The sequence below is a fragment of the Chanodichthys erythropterus genome, chromosome 5 (assembly GCF_024489055.1).
Source record: "Chanodichthys erythropterus isolate Z2021 chromosome 5, ASM2448905v1, whole genome shotgun sequence".
Lineage (NCBI taxonomy): Eukaryota > Metazoa > Chordata > Actinopteri > Cypriniformes > Xenocyprididae > Chanodichthys > Chanodichthys erythropterus.
The window spans coordinates 23,419,808-23,437,233 of NC_090225.1; the positions used below are offsets into that span (position 1 = coordinate 23,419,808).

Here is a 17,426-nt window from a genome sequence, read left to right on the forward strand (position 1 = left end):
ATTATATGATTTACCGGTTCATTATCCATGGGGACCTAAACTCTCAGTTTAACCTGATCACAACCCATGGAGATTTGAACTCTCTGCTTTACCATATTATAACCCATGGAGATGAGGCAGGCTCTGAAGTCTTCTGCATCCATCATGCCTGTTCTCTTCTACAGGAACCCACGAGGGACAAACAGAGCCAGGTAACAGTGGAGAGAAAGATGGAGAGCAGAAGAGGATGGGAGGAGTATAGGTGAAGGAAGTCATTTTAGAGGAAGGGTTGAGAAAAAAATAAGACAAGAGCATGAAAGGAAAAAGGAAAGAGAGTAGAAAGGAAAAAAAACAAAAAAAAAGTGTGGTTAATGGCAGAACTCCCTGGCTGGTGTCGGTGTGTGTGTACCTGTGCGTCGTTCCCGATATCGAAGCCCAGACTGATAAGGCAGGCTTTGAACTCCTCAGCGCCCAATGTGCCCGAGTGGTCCTGGGTGTCAGAGCCGTGGGCAGGGTCAGAGGTCAGCAGCGTGGACATGCAGCACACACATGGGAGGGGTGGGGGAATGTCATGCAGACATGTGGAGGGGGGAAGAGGGTCCATGCAGAAGAGAAAAACGAGAAGACAAAAGAAGAGAAAAGTGCACAAACGTTAGGACAAACTGTGCAGTACTGTGCTGTGAGTCGGGGGGAAGTGACTGTGAGGACAGATCTGATATGTGCTGCTTAAAATCTGGGCCTGCTGTGCTTGGTTAACTATGTTGTGCTGTTTTAACGATGTTAAGGTGTCTTTGGCGGCACTGCGTGGGTTTTTAGTGCAGCGTTAGGTTTCAGCATGGCAGCCTGTAATCTGGGACATGTGTGGGTGATATATACTTTAATTCCATTCTATGCAAATCAGGTCAATTATATATATATATATATATATATTCAAATGTATTTCTATGAAAGTCAAAACTCAGATACTTGTGCATTTTGGTCATTTTGACTGCTTGAGATAACAGATAAGTCAAGTATTTGAGCATAACAGTGACTGCAAGGTACCAGGGTTGTGCTCTACTTAGAACTGAAATAAAAATATTTTAAAAAAATTTGAAATAAAGGAAGTAGAATTAAAATCAATTGAAATTCAAAGAAATTCACATTTCTAAGTTTGTAAGGCTTAAAAAACCTTAAAACTTGAAGCCTTTTTTAAACATTCAGACAACACTAACAAAGTTTATCTTGCCCAATTTAACTTTTTCTTGTTAAAACAACAATTACTGACATAAGTATGGCGAGATAAACTTTATCGGCCTTGTTTGGAAGAAAAGTTTTTTTTTCAGAATGCCATTATCTGCTGAATTTCTTTAAATCACAATTCAGTAAATTCTACTTTCTGTCATTCCAATTTAACGTCCTGTGGCGCATGATTAATTAAATTCAAATGATAACTAGCGCTCTGAAAGGGAACAAATTCATAACCTTAAATTTTGAGTCTGCAAGGTACCACCCAAAGTATCGTGGCAGCCAATCACAAAATTATCACTAAATTTTTATGTTTTTAAGTAATATATATATAAAAAAAATAAAAAAATCAAGTCATGCTATTCTGTCGGTAACAACGCAGATGCAGTGACCAAGTTGCCGTCTCAGATGTCCTTTTGCTCTTAATGATGTTAAACTGTGGTGTTGGACTGTGCAGTGTAATACTGACTCGGTCGAAGTGGTTGAACGAGGCTCTGAACTCATTCATTTGGTCCTGGCTGATGCCTTTGGCGTCACGGGTCAGAATCTGGTTCTCGATCTCATTAATGGTGCGAGCGATGGTAGTGAGGAGCTGCTCCCAACCTACACGAATGTGCTAGAAAAAGAAAAGAGATGTCAGGAACATACTAATGCGCTACAGGGTTTGGAAGTGAGTATTTGAGAGTTTTTGTGTGTTTTACCTCCATTGTGTAATTAGTGTGTTTGTTGTCAAATATAAGTGCTTCCTGTATTAGTTGATGGTCTCCCTCTAGCTGGTCGATCTTTGGTTTGTAGTTTACGATGCTCTTCTCATACTGTCGCAGGTGGGTCAACTGATCCTCCAGGGTACCGTGCATCTCAATAGAGATTCGGCCAATTTCCTAAATATAGAACATTAAAATAAGAAGACAACTACAGTTCTTGCCTCAGTGTCCAGGGTTTTTCCCTGCAACTATCTTAAAATGTATGACTTAAATAATTGAGGGTCTGATGAGGGGGTCTACACATACCGTAGATACAATTAAAATACTTTAACAACCTTACTTACATAAGCCTTACTTAAGATTTTTTTTTGTTTAACTTCACATAAAATTTTAAACTAGAAAGTCCTGTGTCTACTTTGCTCCAAATAATTATTCTAACAAATAATAACTTATATATCCTATATAAAATTATCATGCAATTAAGTAATTAAGCATTTTAACAATTAAATAACTGTAGTTAAATGATTGTAAAAATATAGTAAAAAGTCAAAACTATTTAAAATAAATGTTTTCTTTAATATATTTTAAAATGTAATTTATTCCTGTGATGGTAAAGCTGAATCAGTGTCACATGAACCTTCAGAAATTGTGTGCTGCTCAATAAACATTTCTTATTATTATCAATTTTGAAAACAGCTGTGCTGCATATTTTTGTGGAAACTGTAATACATTTTTTTTTTTCAGGATTCTTTGATTAACAGAAAGTTCAAAAGAACAGCATTTATTTGAAATCTTTTGTAATGTTATAAATTTCTTTGTCACTTTTGATCAATTTAATGCATCTTTGATGAATAAGTTATAATTTCCTTTAAAAAAAAAAAGTTGCCCTAACCCCAAACATTTGAACATTATTGTAGTTTGTATGTTTGTAAACTACTCACCAAGGACATTTTTGACATCTTTTCTCAGTTCTGACAGTATCATAAGAGAATGTGATAAATTTTCTGTTAATTTAGCTCATGTCCCACCTCCATCTTGGTCTGGATCCAGGGCCCAATAACATTTGCCTGATTAGCAAACTGTCTGCGCAGTCTCTCGTTATTCTGCTGACGAGCGTGTTCTTCGATCAGGGCCTGATCTCTCTGGGGTACCAACTGCCTCACCTGAGAGGAGAGAGAGAGAGAGAGAAAGAGAAAGGGAGAGAGCAGTGTGGAGATGAATTAAGCATCTCTTCTTGTACCCATTTTACTGTATATATAAACATTTGTCATATATTTTTTGGAAAACTCTTGATTCCCTTTTGTTTCTCCTGCTCAAATCTATTGTCTGAAGCAGAATTGTGCTCAAACCTTATCCCATTTGGCATTGATCTCCTGGGGGTTGATGGTGGTGTAGGGGTTGGTGCCAGCCATGTTGACGTGGTATGTCTGCACAATTTTAGCAATTTCATTATGGATGCCCAGGATGGCCTGTCGTTCCTTATCAGCCTCAGGCAGTGTGGCTTTAAACTGCTCATGGGCTGTGCTGAGTCCCTGATAGACACACACACACACACACACACACAAAATAGGTGATATAACTTTCTAAAACATTCCTCCTCTGCAAATCTTCACTCTTATATGAAATGCACTAACACATTTTACAGTCACAATTGTAATCCACCAGATGGATGGATGGACAGACAGATGAGATAATTTCTCAAGTTTTCTGCTCATTCGCACAAAGAACATGCTGACTTCATATTCAAAGACTTTGCCTTTTTGTGGTTTTATAATCATAGACACTAGACTAGTACATCTTGCTATTTGATTAAGTATACAGCCCTACTTTTGATTCATTCATCCATATTTTGCCAAATTCCATGACATTCCACATTACATAGTAAATTCCTTTTTTATGACTGAATTGCACCATTCTGTCTATGTTGGGACAGGCAGGCAGGCAGATTAGACAGATGGATGGATGGATGGATGGAAGATGAATGTGCAATACCTGTATCTCCTCAATAGTGTGGACGATGAAAGTGTCCTGCAGGTCCTCCATGGCTCCCTCCATCCAGTTGTTAAAGGGTGCCGCCCTTTTGGCAAACTCCAGGTACAGCTGATCAATAGTTTCCAACAGTTTCTCGGTCCTCTGAGGGAAGAGAGATAGAGCAAAGACACACACATATGAGTGCAGTGCACTTACAGCACAAAAACACACACAGTATATCACCAAAGAAGTGATACAGCCATTTTCCTCTGGTCAGAATAAATTCAAGGTGTTTTACCTGTTTTTCAAGTTTTTTACCTGCAAGGCCTCGCTGCGTTTCTGAGTTAAAACTCCCAGTGAATCCCACTGATCGCAGATCCGCTGACAGCGAGCGTTTACACTGGGAGAGTCGTAGTACTCCAACTCACTAAAGAGATAGAATAGGTGTTAGAGTAAAGCTATTAAACTGCTTCAACAAGCATTATCTGAATCAGGTTTTTCTGTGTGTTTACTGACTTAAGCTCCTGTGCGATGGCAGCGATCTGTTCTACTCTGTCCTGATGAGCTGCGAGGTCACTCTCAAACGCCTCGTGCTTCTTCAGCAGAGCTTTGATCTCTGAGAGGGATGCCGTCTCGTAGTCTTTCTCCTGCAACATCTCCTCCTTACCTACAGGGAGCAGCAAAGACCAGCCATACCGTTGAGAATGAGAAACAGTTCTTTAAACAAAAAAAAACGTCTCTGTGTCCCAATGTGCATACTATCCATCCTAAATAGTATGTGAGATTAGAACAAGTGTGTCCCAAAGCATAGTATGTTGAAAAGAGTATGCGAAAAGGCCCCGGATGATCTACTCTAATGGCTGATATTGCCCAGAACCCACTGCTAGTGGAGGATTTGGTTTAGAACTACAAACGTGAATAAAAAGAACTACAAACATGGCAGATGTTCGCAAGACCAACAATTAGTAGAGACACCATGTAAGGGGATTGACTTCATCATGTTGAGTTATATAACATTGATTAGTCTTATGTAGCCTGCTGTCTACATTTGCTTACTGTCTAATAGTCAAAGTTGTTGCAAAGCTCTCAACATCTTGGAAACGCAACATTTCTCCTCTTGTCCCAAAGTTTGTTTGCCATGGTCCATAATGTTTGAACGAAACAATAACAGCGTGCCGCTAGACGTTACGCAGCTGTCCATGTCTGTTGCCATGGTTACTACGCAGTACAAGGAAACCAGGGATAAGGCAGATATTAAGTCATTGACAGGCAACAAGTGACAAGGGAGGGACTGGCACTCTTTAAAATTGTGAATTTCTCTGAATTTACTAATTCTTGGAAACATTTAGGATAATGTAAGTACACAGCTGAATGAAATCAAAGACTATAGAATAACACAAGATGCGTCACTCGTATTGTTTTGAATGGGAGAAAGTGTAACGCGCAATATGGCAGAATAAGTCCCGCCTTCTAAATAAGAGCCAATCGCCGACTGGTAAAGTCATCGCGTCACTTCAGCGGCCGTTAGAATCACCGGTTTCTATAGAAACAGTCAGACGCGCACAACCGAAGAGACGCGCATTTAGGTCTGCATGCGCATTAGCTTGATCCAGCCTGAAAAATATTTTTTTTGTCATGATTCGAGCGTTTAGAAACTAAATTTATGAGCCGGTTCTTGTTAGATTTCATTGGTGATTTCAAATATGAAATTTAATCGTAAGGTTGGCGAACAGTTTTGGAGAATTTGATGTTTCCCCATTCAAAGAGATTGCATGATGCCCAGGATGCCCGAGAGGCGTTTCAAAGATGGCCGCCGAGTGAAATGACTTGTCTTAAAGGGACTTTGACGAAATATATAGCACTATGCAAGTGGTTTTTGGATATTTTAATATAAAAATCTTACATACTGTGCCTTTAAATGTCATGTATCATTCAAAGGAACTGCGTATGCATTTTAGTCACTTGCATTATGTTTTTGCTCCATCCATGCAATAAATGCGCATCCTTGAACAAGCAGGATTTTACTTAAACTGCTTAGGTAATGTCAATGGTATGACCTAATTCCTGTAAAATGTCAGTATTTTAACTTGTAGAAAATACCAGTGACGTTTCCATGCAATGAAAGCATTTTATGTGTTACCGTCAGTCCAGGCTTCATGGATGGCGGCTTTTTGGCGGAATTTCTCTGCAAGATGGTCGAGTCTCTCCAGTCTGCGAATCTCATTCAGTAGCCACTCTTCATAACCCTTCTCTGCTCCCTCAAGCCCTCCCCAAGCATTGGAGATATCCTACACATGCAGACGATTCATTACTGACAATATTACAGAATTGGATGCTCCAAAACTTGGGTTGTACATATGTTAAGTTCTCACCGAGACCATTTTCCCCTCTGAGGGCATGAACGCAGGCCGGTTACTGAGGCGGAGTTTGGTCTGCAGTGTGTTGAAGTTGATCTCCAGCTGACATTTCTCCTGAACTTTAGGCGGTTTGTGAAGTCGTCGGTAGTCCCGGAAATCTTCCAACTTCTGCTGCATTGCCTGCATGGTGTTCTCCGGGACGCGGTTCTCCAACCACGGGATGGTTCTGCGAATCCACTCCAACAGCTGAAGAGAGAGAGAAAAAAATGGGAGGAAACAACAAAAATAGGGAAAAAAGAGGATAAAACACATTGGGAAAAGTTGGGAGCAGACAGAGTGAGATAAAGGAGGTAGAGAGAAAAATGATAATGAGATTTGGTTTTAAATATTATATATATTGTTTTTTTATTATGAATTAAGACAGGTTTCCCATATAATTTAAATAATAAATTTCCACAACTTTTCCAATCATTCCTAATTACATGAGATGGGTTATACTTATTTATCATTACTTATTTTTTTAATTTATATATAATTATTGTGGTATTATTACTTTATTTAGAGACTGCACTCACAAAAATATTAACAAAGCTGATTAAATATTTTGGAGCTGAGCATAAAATAATTCATATTCACTATAGAAATTTCCATGATCTTTTAGATTTGATTCATTTTCATGGAACTGCCTGTCTAGCAAGCAGAATTTTAAAATTCCCTGTTTTCCATGACCATAGGAACACTGTAGATTAAATGTGCTGGATGTTATCGTTTAATTAAACTACTGAAACTTTTCACTTGCCCTAAATGAGCACAGGTTGAGATGACAGGAGAGGAGAGGTGAGGAGACGAGAAGAGAGGAGGATGGAGTAAAGAGGAGAGAAGATGAATGAGTGTGCTCACATCACTGGCTAGTTTCTCATAGTCTTCCATCAGTTGCTCGTTCTCCTGATTGACAGCCAGCACTTTGCAAATCCGATTGGCTGCTGTCTCGGCCTGAGGGGGTAAAGGACAGTGAATCTGCTTCTGTTTCTGTGGAAACCACATCAGCGCCATGGCAACGCTGTTAAGGTTTTGTGTGTTAAGGTGCTCAAGTCAATTTATTACCCTTACCAAAAGCAATCAACCGCTACGTCAATATCACATAACCCTTCTGTGCGTGTTTAATTATAAATGTGTGTATTTGTGGAGGGGGGCGGGGATAAGGAAGCGAGTTGCAATTCTAAAAGCCAAAAAGGAAGAGGTGAAAACAATGATAAGCTCAGTTTATTGTTGTCAGTGACAGACAGAGTTCATGCAGTGGCTCTCAATTTTATGATCATCTTTTGAATGCTAATCTGAAATGTTACTTATGTTGGCACATAACGCTGATCAATAGTGGATCAAAAGTTATTTTTTATTGGAAAATCTGCTGCGATTTCACAACTTTTGTCGAATAGTGCATTTAAAAAAAACTGTTTCCACTATTCAAGTAAAAAAAAAAAAAAAACGGAATAAACTTTTTGTTACTAGGCTTATATTTATGCGTTATTTGTTGTTGAAAATAAAAATGTAACAAATAATTTATAGAAAGTGCTTTTTACATGTTTTTAAATTTATATTGATTATGATTAAAATCCCAAAAAATTAAGTGATATTGCTTTGTACAAATATGGTCATCAAAATATAACAATTCAGTTATCCTGTCACTCCAAACCTGGACTTTTGATTTGTTTTTGCTTTTTTTTTTATTTCTGTCGAAAACAAAGAGTCTGTGACTATCACCAAAACAATACAACTCTATCTTTACTAATTAAATTAGCTTGTTTTATCCTGATAAGTTACTGGAAAATTATGATTTTTTTGAAGTTATTTACACAATAATCATGCATGGGTGTGGGTGTGTCAGAGGAAGTTTTTCTGAATACAGAACTGTTTGGTGGGTTTACAATCAGACTCGTGCCTTATAAGAACAGACAGGATCTGAGTGTGCAGGGCACACACACCCAGCATGTAGAAACTATTTATCAAGGGATGTTAGTCATCCGTTCAGAAACGCTCACACAGAGTTGAGGAAACCCAGCTGGATGTGATGAATCAGCACAATGAAGTAGCAACTTTCACCCTGTCAGTGAGAAACAAGCTGTCTCTGAATGAACATTTATTGTGATTTTATGGCTCGTTTCCACTGAGCGGTATGGTTCAGTTCAGTACAGTACGATTCAGGAAGGTTAACCCTGATCCAGCTTGCGTTTCCACCACCAAAAGTACCCTTACTTGTGTATGCCGGAAAGTAGCGATCAATGTCATTCTCGCGTGAAGAAGAAAATTACAGTAAACAACAATGGAGGACATACAGCAGCTTTGTTTGAGCTAAGGCTGAAAGCTGCAAGGTAAAACAGCAGAAAAATACACATTATGTTGCAATGGTATTGTGTTGTCATTACCCTTGTTGCATGTGCAAGTGACGATTCTGTCAACCAATCAACGGTCTGCAGTGAGTGTAGCTCCACCCTTTTGGTACCGGTATTATTGGTACTACTGTGTTAGGTACCCCAACGGAAGGGTCCGGAAAAAGGAATGAATTAGGGTACCATTCACAACTTCTGACAATGGAAACAGCAAAAATTGCATACTGAAATGTACTGAACTGTAACGCTTGGTGGAAATGAGCCATTAGATTCTGTCTAAAACGAGTCAGAATTGTGAGTCTATATGAACTGACTTAACTCGTGAGCAGACCCACATAATATAATGTGTGCACATAAAGTCTGCCCTTTGTTAATTAAATATTTTAGGTAATTTAGCTATAAGTTGTTAGCAATAAGTATGTACACAAAAACAGTAACATCTAAATTGATTGGTTTTATACAAGCCAAAACTCTTATTTAATAGAACTGAATCAATCTGACTACTTTGAAATTATCTACTTGAAATTACATAAAAATGTTTTTTAAGGTTAGGCATATTATGCATAGTTTCTGCCAATCCGGATTTGTGCGCAAATATGTTTATGCCACATTAAAAAAAGTGCGAAAATATTATTTTGTGGTATATGCTGCTTAAGGGAGCTTTCACACTGGCAGTTTAGTTTGAAACTAGTTTGCATGAAAAATCGCTAATGTGAAAGCTGTCATGTGGACCCGGGAGCTCACCAGGATACCCAACATGAGACTACCTGTAGTTCAGCTGCACTGGAACTGTGGCGCGATTCGCATGAATGTGAAAGCAACTCGGACTCGGGTGCCCACTTGCTCAGGAAGCAAAGTAACCTGCACATGCATTTTAGCCGATGACAACGTCATTAGTTCAACAAAACACATGTAAGGGATGACAGTGGTGATGATTTACCTTGGATTCGATCGAGAGTGAGAGTGTGGTGTAATCGCACATAGTGAGTGCAAGAGCGGCAAATGAATGGCTTGCAATCCGCTGTCCCCTAAAAAGAGTCAGTTTGCAAGCAGCAGAAAGCTTCCTTCATGCGAAGCACATATAGTAAACCCAAGTGTTGTTCACGCTGATGCACATAATAGCACCAAATTAATAAAAAACAATATATTGTTCTGTTTTCTGTCATGCGTCTTGCATGTTTGTGATGACGCAAGATGAATGCAAATGCACCGTGGTTCGATAGAATCAATTCTGAAACCAGACCAACGCTGCGGGAGGCACCGGGAACAATCATGCTCGTACTCGGACCACGGCAAATGTGCCCAGGGTGAAAGTCCCTAAAGATGTGGCTTCTGGCTCAGGGTTTAGCCTCATGAGTTTGCCTAAGCTAATTCAGATTCATGAATATATACGAATATACCAATTCTTGAGTCTGCCTAAAGTTTGAATAGGAATGCTATTGCTAATTTTAGCTGGACATCTATTTCAACACCTATTCTAAAATGTAAAGAATTTTGATGGTTTCTATACAAGAGCTGTGTGTGTGTGCGTACAGATGTGTGGAGAAACAGAGCGGAGAGGTGTTATGTAATACTACAGCAAGGTTGCCCGGGAAACAGCCAGAACGGACACAAAAACCAAAGAAGGAAAGAGAGAAATATCACAGCCAAACAAGAAATTAGTAAAAAAGTCACAATGAAGTTTCAGAGCAGAAGGGTTCTGACCCGTCAGTGATATCAGAGACTGACCATACCATAATAGCCCTTGTGAAAAAGAAGTGCGCTTAATTGTATTTAATAAGCACTTGTAGTGTAATTCAAATCTTAAAAAGATATTGGTAGCACTTTATTTCACAGCCCTGTTTCGCATGAACATACTTTGTACTTATTGTAGTGTAGTGTAATGACGCTAACAAGTTAATAACCCTGAACCTACCTCTAAACCTTAACTTAACCCATGTAGTTGCCGTTTATTACTCAGTACTTCTGTGGGTAAGTACACTGTAAGTACATTGAAAGTGCACATACTGTAAAGTGCAAAAAAGATATTAAAAAAAAAAAACTGTATTTCCAGATAATGTAATATTAACCTAAAAAGGCCACTTACAATAAGTGAACTTAAACTGTTTTTCTTAACACACTTAAGTACACTTTTAAAAAGTGCACTTTGTAAATGAAAAATAAAAGTTTTACTTTAAAGTGTGTTGATGCGTTTAAAATTTTAACACAAATATAAAATACTTTATTATAATTTTAACTAGTGTGTTATTAGATATTTAAAGTTAATACATTTTAAATGTAATTAACTGCAACTTCATCATAAATTTGTAATTTAATTACATGACATACAATCGAATAGAAAGTTTTGTACATTCAGCAGCACACTTAAACATTTCAAAGAAAATCAATAGAAGTAATTGTGAAATTATATGTTAAGATATATAACTCTGGGTAACTAACTGCATTTAATATGAATTTACACTATAATACATTTTCATTTAATTGCAAATGACATGCAATTAAGTGTCTGAAAATATTACATTGTTACAAAATATTCTTTTAAAGTATATTATTTCCTTAAGTACTCGTTTTTTAAGAGTATGCTAGAGTGCACTTCTTTTTCACAAGGAAGTTCGGTTCAGTGAAGACCATGTAATATCACATCTCTTTCAGTCTAGATTTGACTGGGATTTTGATGTGGAAGCTGATTGGCTGATGTCGGTCTGCGCTCACCTTCTGTTTGCCTGAGAAGGCGTGGTAGTAACATGACACATACGTCATGATGGCCTTTTCATCGGGACGCAACGTACTAACGATATCTGCCCAGGGAAAGAGGGAGCAGGAACAGAGAGAGAGGTGGAGAAAAGGAGGTGGAGAGGAAGGGAGAGAAAAAAAGCACAGAGTAAAAGACTGCATAGACACAAAGACAAACGGGGCACAGTTCTACAGAAATGATACAAGGCATGAAGAGGTCTTCAGGAAGTCTCAATGATGCCGTGAATGTTTGGGTATTTTTTAGGAGACTGAAGTGGAGACACACTCATGCCTTCATCATAAGAATTAACTTCCTTCATGCAACAGGTGGAAAGACTCATGCAACTGTAGAAGGAGCATGAGCCCTGAGGGGCGGAGCTTAGCACTGCAAAGAGTCAGAGAGAGGCAGACTGTTAGGAGTGTAGTCACGGTCACGGGAAACCACGACATCCAGTAATCACTGCTACTGGTGAACACAGTAACCAGTGAGCAGAAACAGAGTGAAGGGAGGGACTTATTGGGTGAGTGTAGAAGTTCATGACATTGGGAGGGGGGGTGCCCTGCGATACCTTCTGCGCCCCAGAGAAGGCATGGTAGAAGCTAGAAACGTAGGTCATGATGGCCTTCTCATCGGGACGGGCCGTACCAACAATATCTGCAGAGAAAGAAGGGGGTGATATTAAAGTAATGAGAGAAAAAATTAATAATCAGAGCACATCACACAGTCACACACTTCAGAGCCCCATACGAGGTGATTTCCTGTGTAAAGAAAGAGTTATTAACGTGAATGAGAATTTAAAACCATTATAATCAGAGCTGGCGCCAAAGCACATAACTCAAGGGCATTTTATATTTCTAGAGGGGGTTGGGGAAATCATGTTCAGCCGCTTTTTTCTTTCATGTTTGCCTGCATCCAGCGGGGAGGGAGGGTGGCACAGTAACTTGTTTGGGGGGGCATTGCCTATGAATGCCCCTCATTGGCGTCAGCCCTGATTATAATCAACCTAAAATGAAACTATCTTCAAAATGCCTAACAAGTTTAAACAAGATTTGTATTTCCTCAAGGAAATACTAGTGCTTTCGAGCAATGAAAGAATAATGGTAAAGTTTTAGGTAAGTTTAGGTTTTTGGCTTTTTGTGTAAATGAAATGTTTGATTATAGCCACTTAACATTTCTTCTTTTGTTATAAATCAAATGTTGCATTTGTGCTGGTTGAATTATGTTACCAAAGCAAGATTATGTAGCTGGTGGAGACGCATTATAGCTGTATAATTTCCAGCTTTTATTACAAATTAAAAACACTTTTTTTTTTAAATTAACATTTATTTATATATTCTAATAAATATATTTAAGAGGGTATTATATTTAAATATATATAAGTATAAATACTATACATTAGGGCTGGGCTACGGCTCTGTCTATTAAATGCCACTCCATTTGAAAGCAGGTGATGGTGATTTAGCGGCAATCAGGGAACCAGCTTTACTGACGAAATGCGCGTGACAATCGCATGCGATATATCGGTCAGCCCTAATATATATATTCAAAAAATATGTGTCAGTTAGGGCTGCAATGATTAATCCCAATTAATCGTTTGCAAAATAAAAATCTGTGTTTACGTAATGTATATGTGTGTGTTCTGTGTATAATAATTATGTATATAAAAATACACACACATACAGGTACAAAGTTTAGAAATATATGCATGTATTATAAATATATATATTTATATTTCATATAAACATAAATATTTTATATATAAATATAAAATTTTTCCTAAATATATACATGAATGTGTGTGTATTTATATATACATAATTATTATACACAGAACACACACATATATATTACGTAAACACAGACTTTTATTTTGCAAACGATTAATCGCGATTAATCGTTGCAGCCCTAGTGTCAGTATAAATTTTTTTTTCTGGGACATATAACTAAACATTGTTAAAATAAAATGTGGTATCTTTTGTGGTGGGGCCAGTAAAAATGTGTATTATTTTTCATCCATGTGAATAACAATCCACGCATAAAGTAGACACTGTCTCTGCAGTGTCAACTAGCTTTATATTTAAATAGTAAAAGTTGCAAGAAAGAAAAGACACAATTCAGTTTGCATGTATATGTAAGAAAAAAGACCCATCTCAATTCAGTATGCAGATATTATGACAACATAACCAACAAAATTCTATCCATTTTTTTTTTTGTTCATTTACATTTAATCATTTAGCAGACGCTTTTCTCCAAAGTGACTTACAAATGTAAACAATAGAAGCAATCAAATCAACACGAGTGCAACAGTATGCAAGTGCCGTGTCAAGTCCCAGTTATTCCAGCAAAGTGCTCCTAGCAAGGATTTTCTTTCTTTTTTAAATAAATAGAGAGAGAACAGAAATAGAAAAAGTAAGTGCTAATATTACTGGTTCAAGTGTTGATGAAAAAGAGTTTTTTGAAAATGGCTAAAGACTCAGCTGCTCAGATAGAGCTAGGCAGGTCATTCCAACAGCAGGGAACAGACAAGGAGAAGGTGAGAGAGATTTTGTGCCTCTTTGGGATGGCACCACAAGGCGCCGTTCACTTGCAGAACACAAGCTTCTGGAGGGCGCATAAGTATGAAGTAGTGAGTGTAGGTATAGTGGTGCATAGCCAGCGGTTGTCTTATAGGCAAACATCAGAGCATTGAATTTGATGCGAGAAGCTATTGACAGCCAGTTCAAAAAGTATAACGTTCACAAAAGCTAAAAACAGATAGCACACCTAAGACTGAAATTATCTGCAAAACAAAGTTTAATAGCAAACTGCATATTTGTGCTGAGTTTAAAAACAAACCTTAACCAGAATGTTTGATGAATATCAATCCAGTTCAAGTACTGCAACAATCTCATCACAGCACATTATCCTAAAAATCCCTCAGAACAGGCCAAATGTTAAGGGAACATCCACAATCACACCTGCAGTAATGGGGTGAAATTCAACCTACACACATACCTGTGTGCCTCCTACAGCTCTATATTTAGACAGAGGTCTAACCTAGTTTCACAGTGAAGTGGAACAGAAAGAAACCTGTCCTCTACATGTCTTACCTTCTGCATCCAGCATCTTAGGGATGTCCAGGTACTTCTCAGCGACATCAAATGCGGTGTTCAGATTAGTCATTGGGTCGTCCTGAGTGAACGCAAACATCAAAACATAGGTCATTGTCTTTTATATTGCTGGTCTGTATATGTGGTCAGAGGTTCTCATAATGCCTTACCTTGCGCAGTTTACCGTAATCAATGAGTTCTGGACGATGTCTGTGAATGAGCGCACAGAAGCCCAATCCATCCTTCCAACTGACAGAGAGAGACACAGACAGAGAAAAGTAATATATGACACTGTTGCTCAGCATTCAGTTGCAGTATCTCTGTCAGGCTTACTCTTTTCATCTTTTCCATCATTCAATCTGCTTCTCCTTAAAGCTCATTTCCTGTCTGCTCACCTGATGTGGAAATTCTGAATGTTGACATTTTTGTAGGGAGCTGTTTTCCTCTGGCACCACAGCAACAAGCCTTCTTTAGCTGAGGTCTCTGCACACACACACACACATCAAATGTAATCTCAGTAATGGAAAGACAAAGTTGTCATGACTCACACATTCCTGACATTATGTGTATTTAATAGTGAATATCCAAGAAATACAAAAGAGCAGAACCGTATTTAATTTTGCTAATTTAAGTCAGTTGTCATTCTGTTAACTCACATGATATTTAACACACACAAATGAATTCCCTACTGTCTTTTTCTTCAAGATCTAACCACTTATAAACTTGAAAGTGTGTGTGTGTGTGCGTGATATATTTATATATACCCTCCACTGAGATGTCCTGGATGGCGAAGCGGAGGATAATGGTCCAGATCATCCCCAGAGTCATCTTTGCATTTCCATCAACAATCTCTGAGCAGAACAAACACAAGCACACCAGCATCATTTTACTGTAAAAGCTCAAAAATGAGATCACTTTACAAACTAAAGCCATATCAGAATCAGAAACGGGTTATATAATTCAGATAATTCTGCATCATATAGGCCTATATATATATATATATATATATATATATATATATATATATATATATATAAATAACCCCTCAGGTCGTACTCGCCCTGTGATGTGTGGGCCTTGAACCCGGGTCTCTGGCGTGGGAAGCAGGCGCACTAACAGGAGTCTAAAGACTGCAGCCTCTAGCATCAGTTGCTAGTGTGCCTCTTGAGGCAAGGGGAGAGAGGCTTATCTGCATAGCTCTTATTGTGTGTGTGAAGAGTTCATTTGCAAAAATCGATAAACGGCACTTTAAAAAAAAAAAAATGAACTGACTGCTGTGCATTATTCTCCACATATAGCATGTTCTGAACCCTAAATACGTTTTGTCAGAAAAGCCGGTATTGTCCACTGTCAAGGCATTGCGAGTTCACATTTTACAGCACAAACCAATAAGCGCCCTTGTTGTTTGTGTACAGAAAACAGTCAGTCTGTTTTAACGAATCAGCTCGCAGTATTCAGGTCAGGTGACAAGGCTGCTAGACACTTCAAAAAGACATGCTAGCTGAGAGGAGTTTCGTCAAAGCTGACTAAAAGTTATTGAGGACTTATAATTTCGACTCCTGCAAGTCCTTGAACACCATACACATCTTACATGCTGAACCCTAGGTTGTTCTTTTGCGTTTGCGTTTGTGTGTGTGTGCCGATCTGTTAGTGTGTGTGCGCATTTGTGTGTGTAAATGCAATTACAAAGCAATTACTTGGTTTGGATAAACATGTTGTCTGCTTTTGTCAAAAACGACTCTGCTTTTGCTAAAAAATAAATTTATATATATAAAAAAAAAACATACTTTTCATGAACTTTAATTTTGTAAGTTACCTGTATTTTTTTAGAGTTATTATTACTTAATCAAAACAACCCAACTGCAGTTTGATTTATATTACTTGGAATGCACAATAAAAAATAAAAAAAACATAAAACATGATTTGTGAGAATTAATAAAAACGGAGTTTGCAAATGAACTCTTCATATATATATATATATATATATTATTATTATTATTATTATTATTGCATTACAGTAATGATACAGTAAATTGCTTAATTGTTATGAAAATGATGTCATTTACTTCATTTATTTACTTAAAATAATTATTGTTCATTTTTTGCTTTTGATTTTATGGGTGAAATATGACCTGGACATGTTCTTGACAGGTTTTGCAAAATTCATCCATAAATGGCTGCTTGCTTCACTCCTATGAAAATTCCTCTGGCATCCCTGCACCATCACAACTCCACCCTTATTCCAAAAAATTCTATTATATCTTAAATATCATACAACCTTTAATAATTAAGCCTGTAAAGTGAGCAGTTGTTTAGCAGGGTTTTGGAGTCTAAAGTGCAGGAGAACAGCTTTGCCAGATTGTTTTCTGTGATATGATTAAACTGAACTAAACTATCTAAACTTTTAAATATAAAACTGCTGAAAATGTCCCCAAAATCTCCTTTTTGGAGACATTCTCAAAAGGAAAATGGTTTATAAAGGCTAAATAATATAAAGACTAAATAATGTCTGTATTCACTTTTAAATATGCAAAAAGTTTCATTTTAATTATTTGTTTGTTTACATAGTTGTATATGGGAAGTCCCCATTTAAACATCTAGGTAAACATGCATGTGTTTCCTCTCCATCTTCTTAGGCTAATCTCATAATACACTCCAAACGCATCCCAGTATGTGCTTGTGTGTATGTATATCCCAGCTTTGCCAGACAAACACACACACACACACAAACTGGTAACAGTATGTTACCAAGGCAAAGGCTTTGGTAGATGGCTAATCTGTCTGGAATGCCGCTCTGGATTAAAAATAGAGAGAGAGAGAGCAGGTAACTGGAAAAATACATACACACTGTTAGATAGGTCTAATATATGTCAGGTATATACTGCATGTCTAACCTATTTAACTGTATTGGAAGGGGAAGGGACTTCATGTGACATGAGATACAAGCACATATCACATACAGGCAGATCGTCTGATAG

At 37.8% G+C, this 17,426-nt stretch overlaps 1 protein-coding gene across 5 annotated transcripts in view; it reads right to left on the bottom strand.

The window, feature by feature from the left end:
- actn1 (actinin, alpha 1) overlaps nucleotides 1-17,426 on the bottom strand; it is a 35,877-nt gene that overhangs the window by 3,502 nt on the left and 14,949 nt on the right. The window contains exons 4-20 of one of the 5 annotated variants that reach the window (XM_067386628.1): nucleotides 15,213-15,299; nucleotides 14,844-14,931; nucleotides 14,619-14,697; nucleotides 14,449-14,530; nucleotides 11,928-12,013; nucleotides 7,139-7,231; nucleotides 6,254-6,484; nucleotides 6,022-6,169; nucleotides 4,398-4,548; nucleotides 4,200-4,308; nucleotides 3,903-4,043; nucleotides 3,260-3,442; nucleotides 2,939-3,073; nucleotides 1,908-2,087; nucleotides 1,676-1,822; nucleotides 389-469; nucleotides 93-158 (exon numbers count right to left, since the gene is read on the bottom strand). In XM_067386628.1, coding sequence (XP_067242729.1) covers nucleotides 93-158; nucleotides 389-469; nucleotides 1,676-1,822; nucleotides 1,908-2,087; nucleotides 2,939-3,073; nucleotides 3,260-3,442; nucleotides 3,903-4,043; nucleotides 4,200-4,308; nucleotides 4,398-4,548; nucleotides 6,022-6,169; nucleotides 6,254-6,484; nucleotides 7,139-7,231; nucleotides 11,928-12,013; nucleotides 14,449-14,530; nucleotides 14,619-14,697; nucleotides 14,844-14,931; nucleotides 15,213-15,299 — 2,087 coding nt within the window. Of the gene's footprint in view, nucleotides 1-92; nucleotides 159-388; nucleotides 470-1,675; nucleotides 1,823-1,907; nucleotides 2,088-2,938; nucleotides 3,074-3,259; nucleotides 3,443-3,902; nucleotides 4,044-4,199; nucleotides 4,309-4,397; nucleotides 4,549-6,021; nucleotides 6,170-6,253; nucleotides 6,485-7,138; nucleotides 7,232-11,337; nucleotides 11,424-11,927; nucleotides 12,014-14,448; nucleotides 14,531-14,618; nucleotides 14,698-14,843; nucleotides 14,932-15,212; nucleotides 15,300-17,426 lie in introns of all 5 variants that reach the window. The other 4 variants (XM_067386629.1, XM_067386630.1, XM_067386627.1 and 1 more) reach the window with 4 other exon arrangements.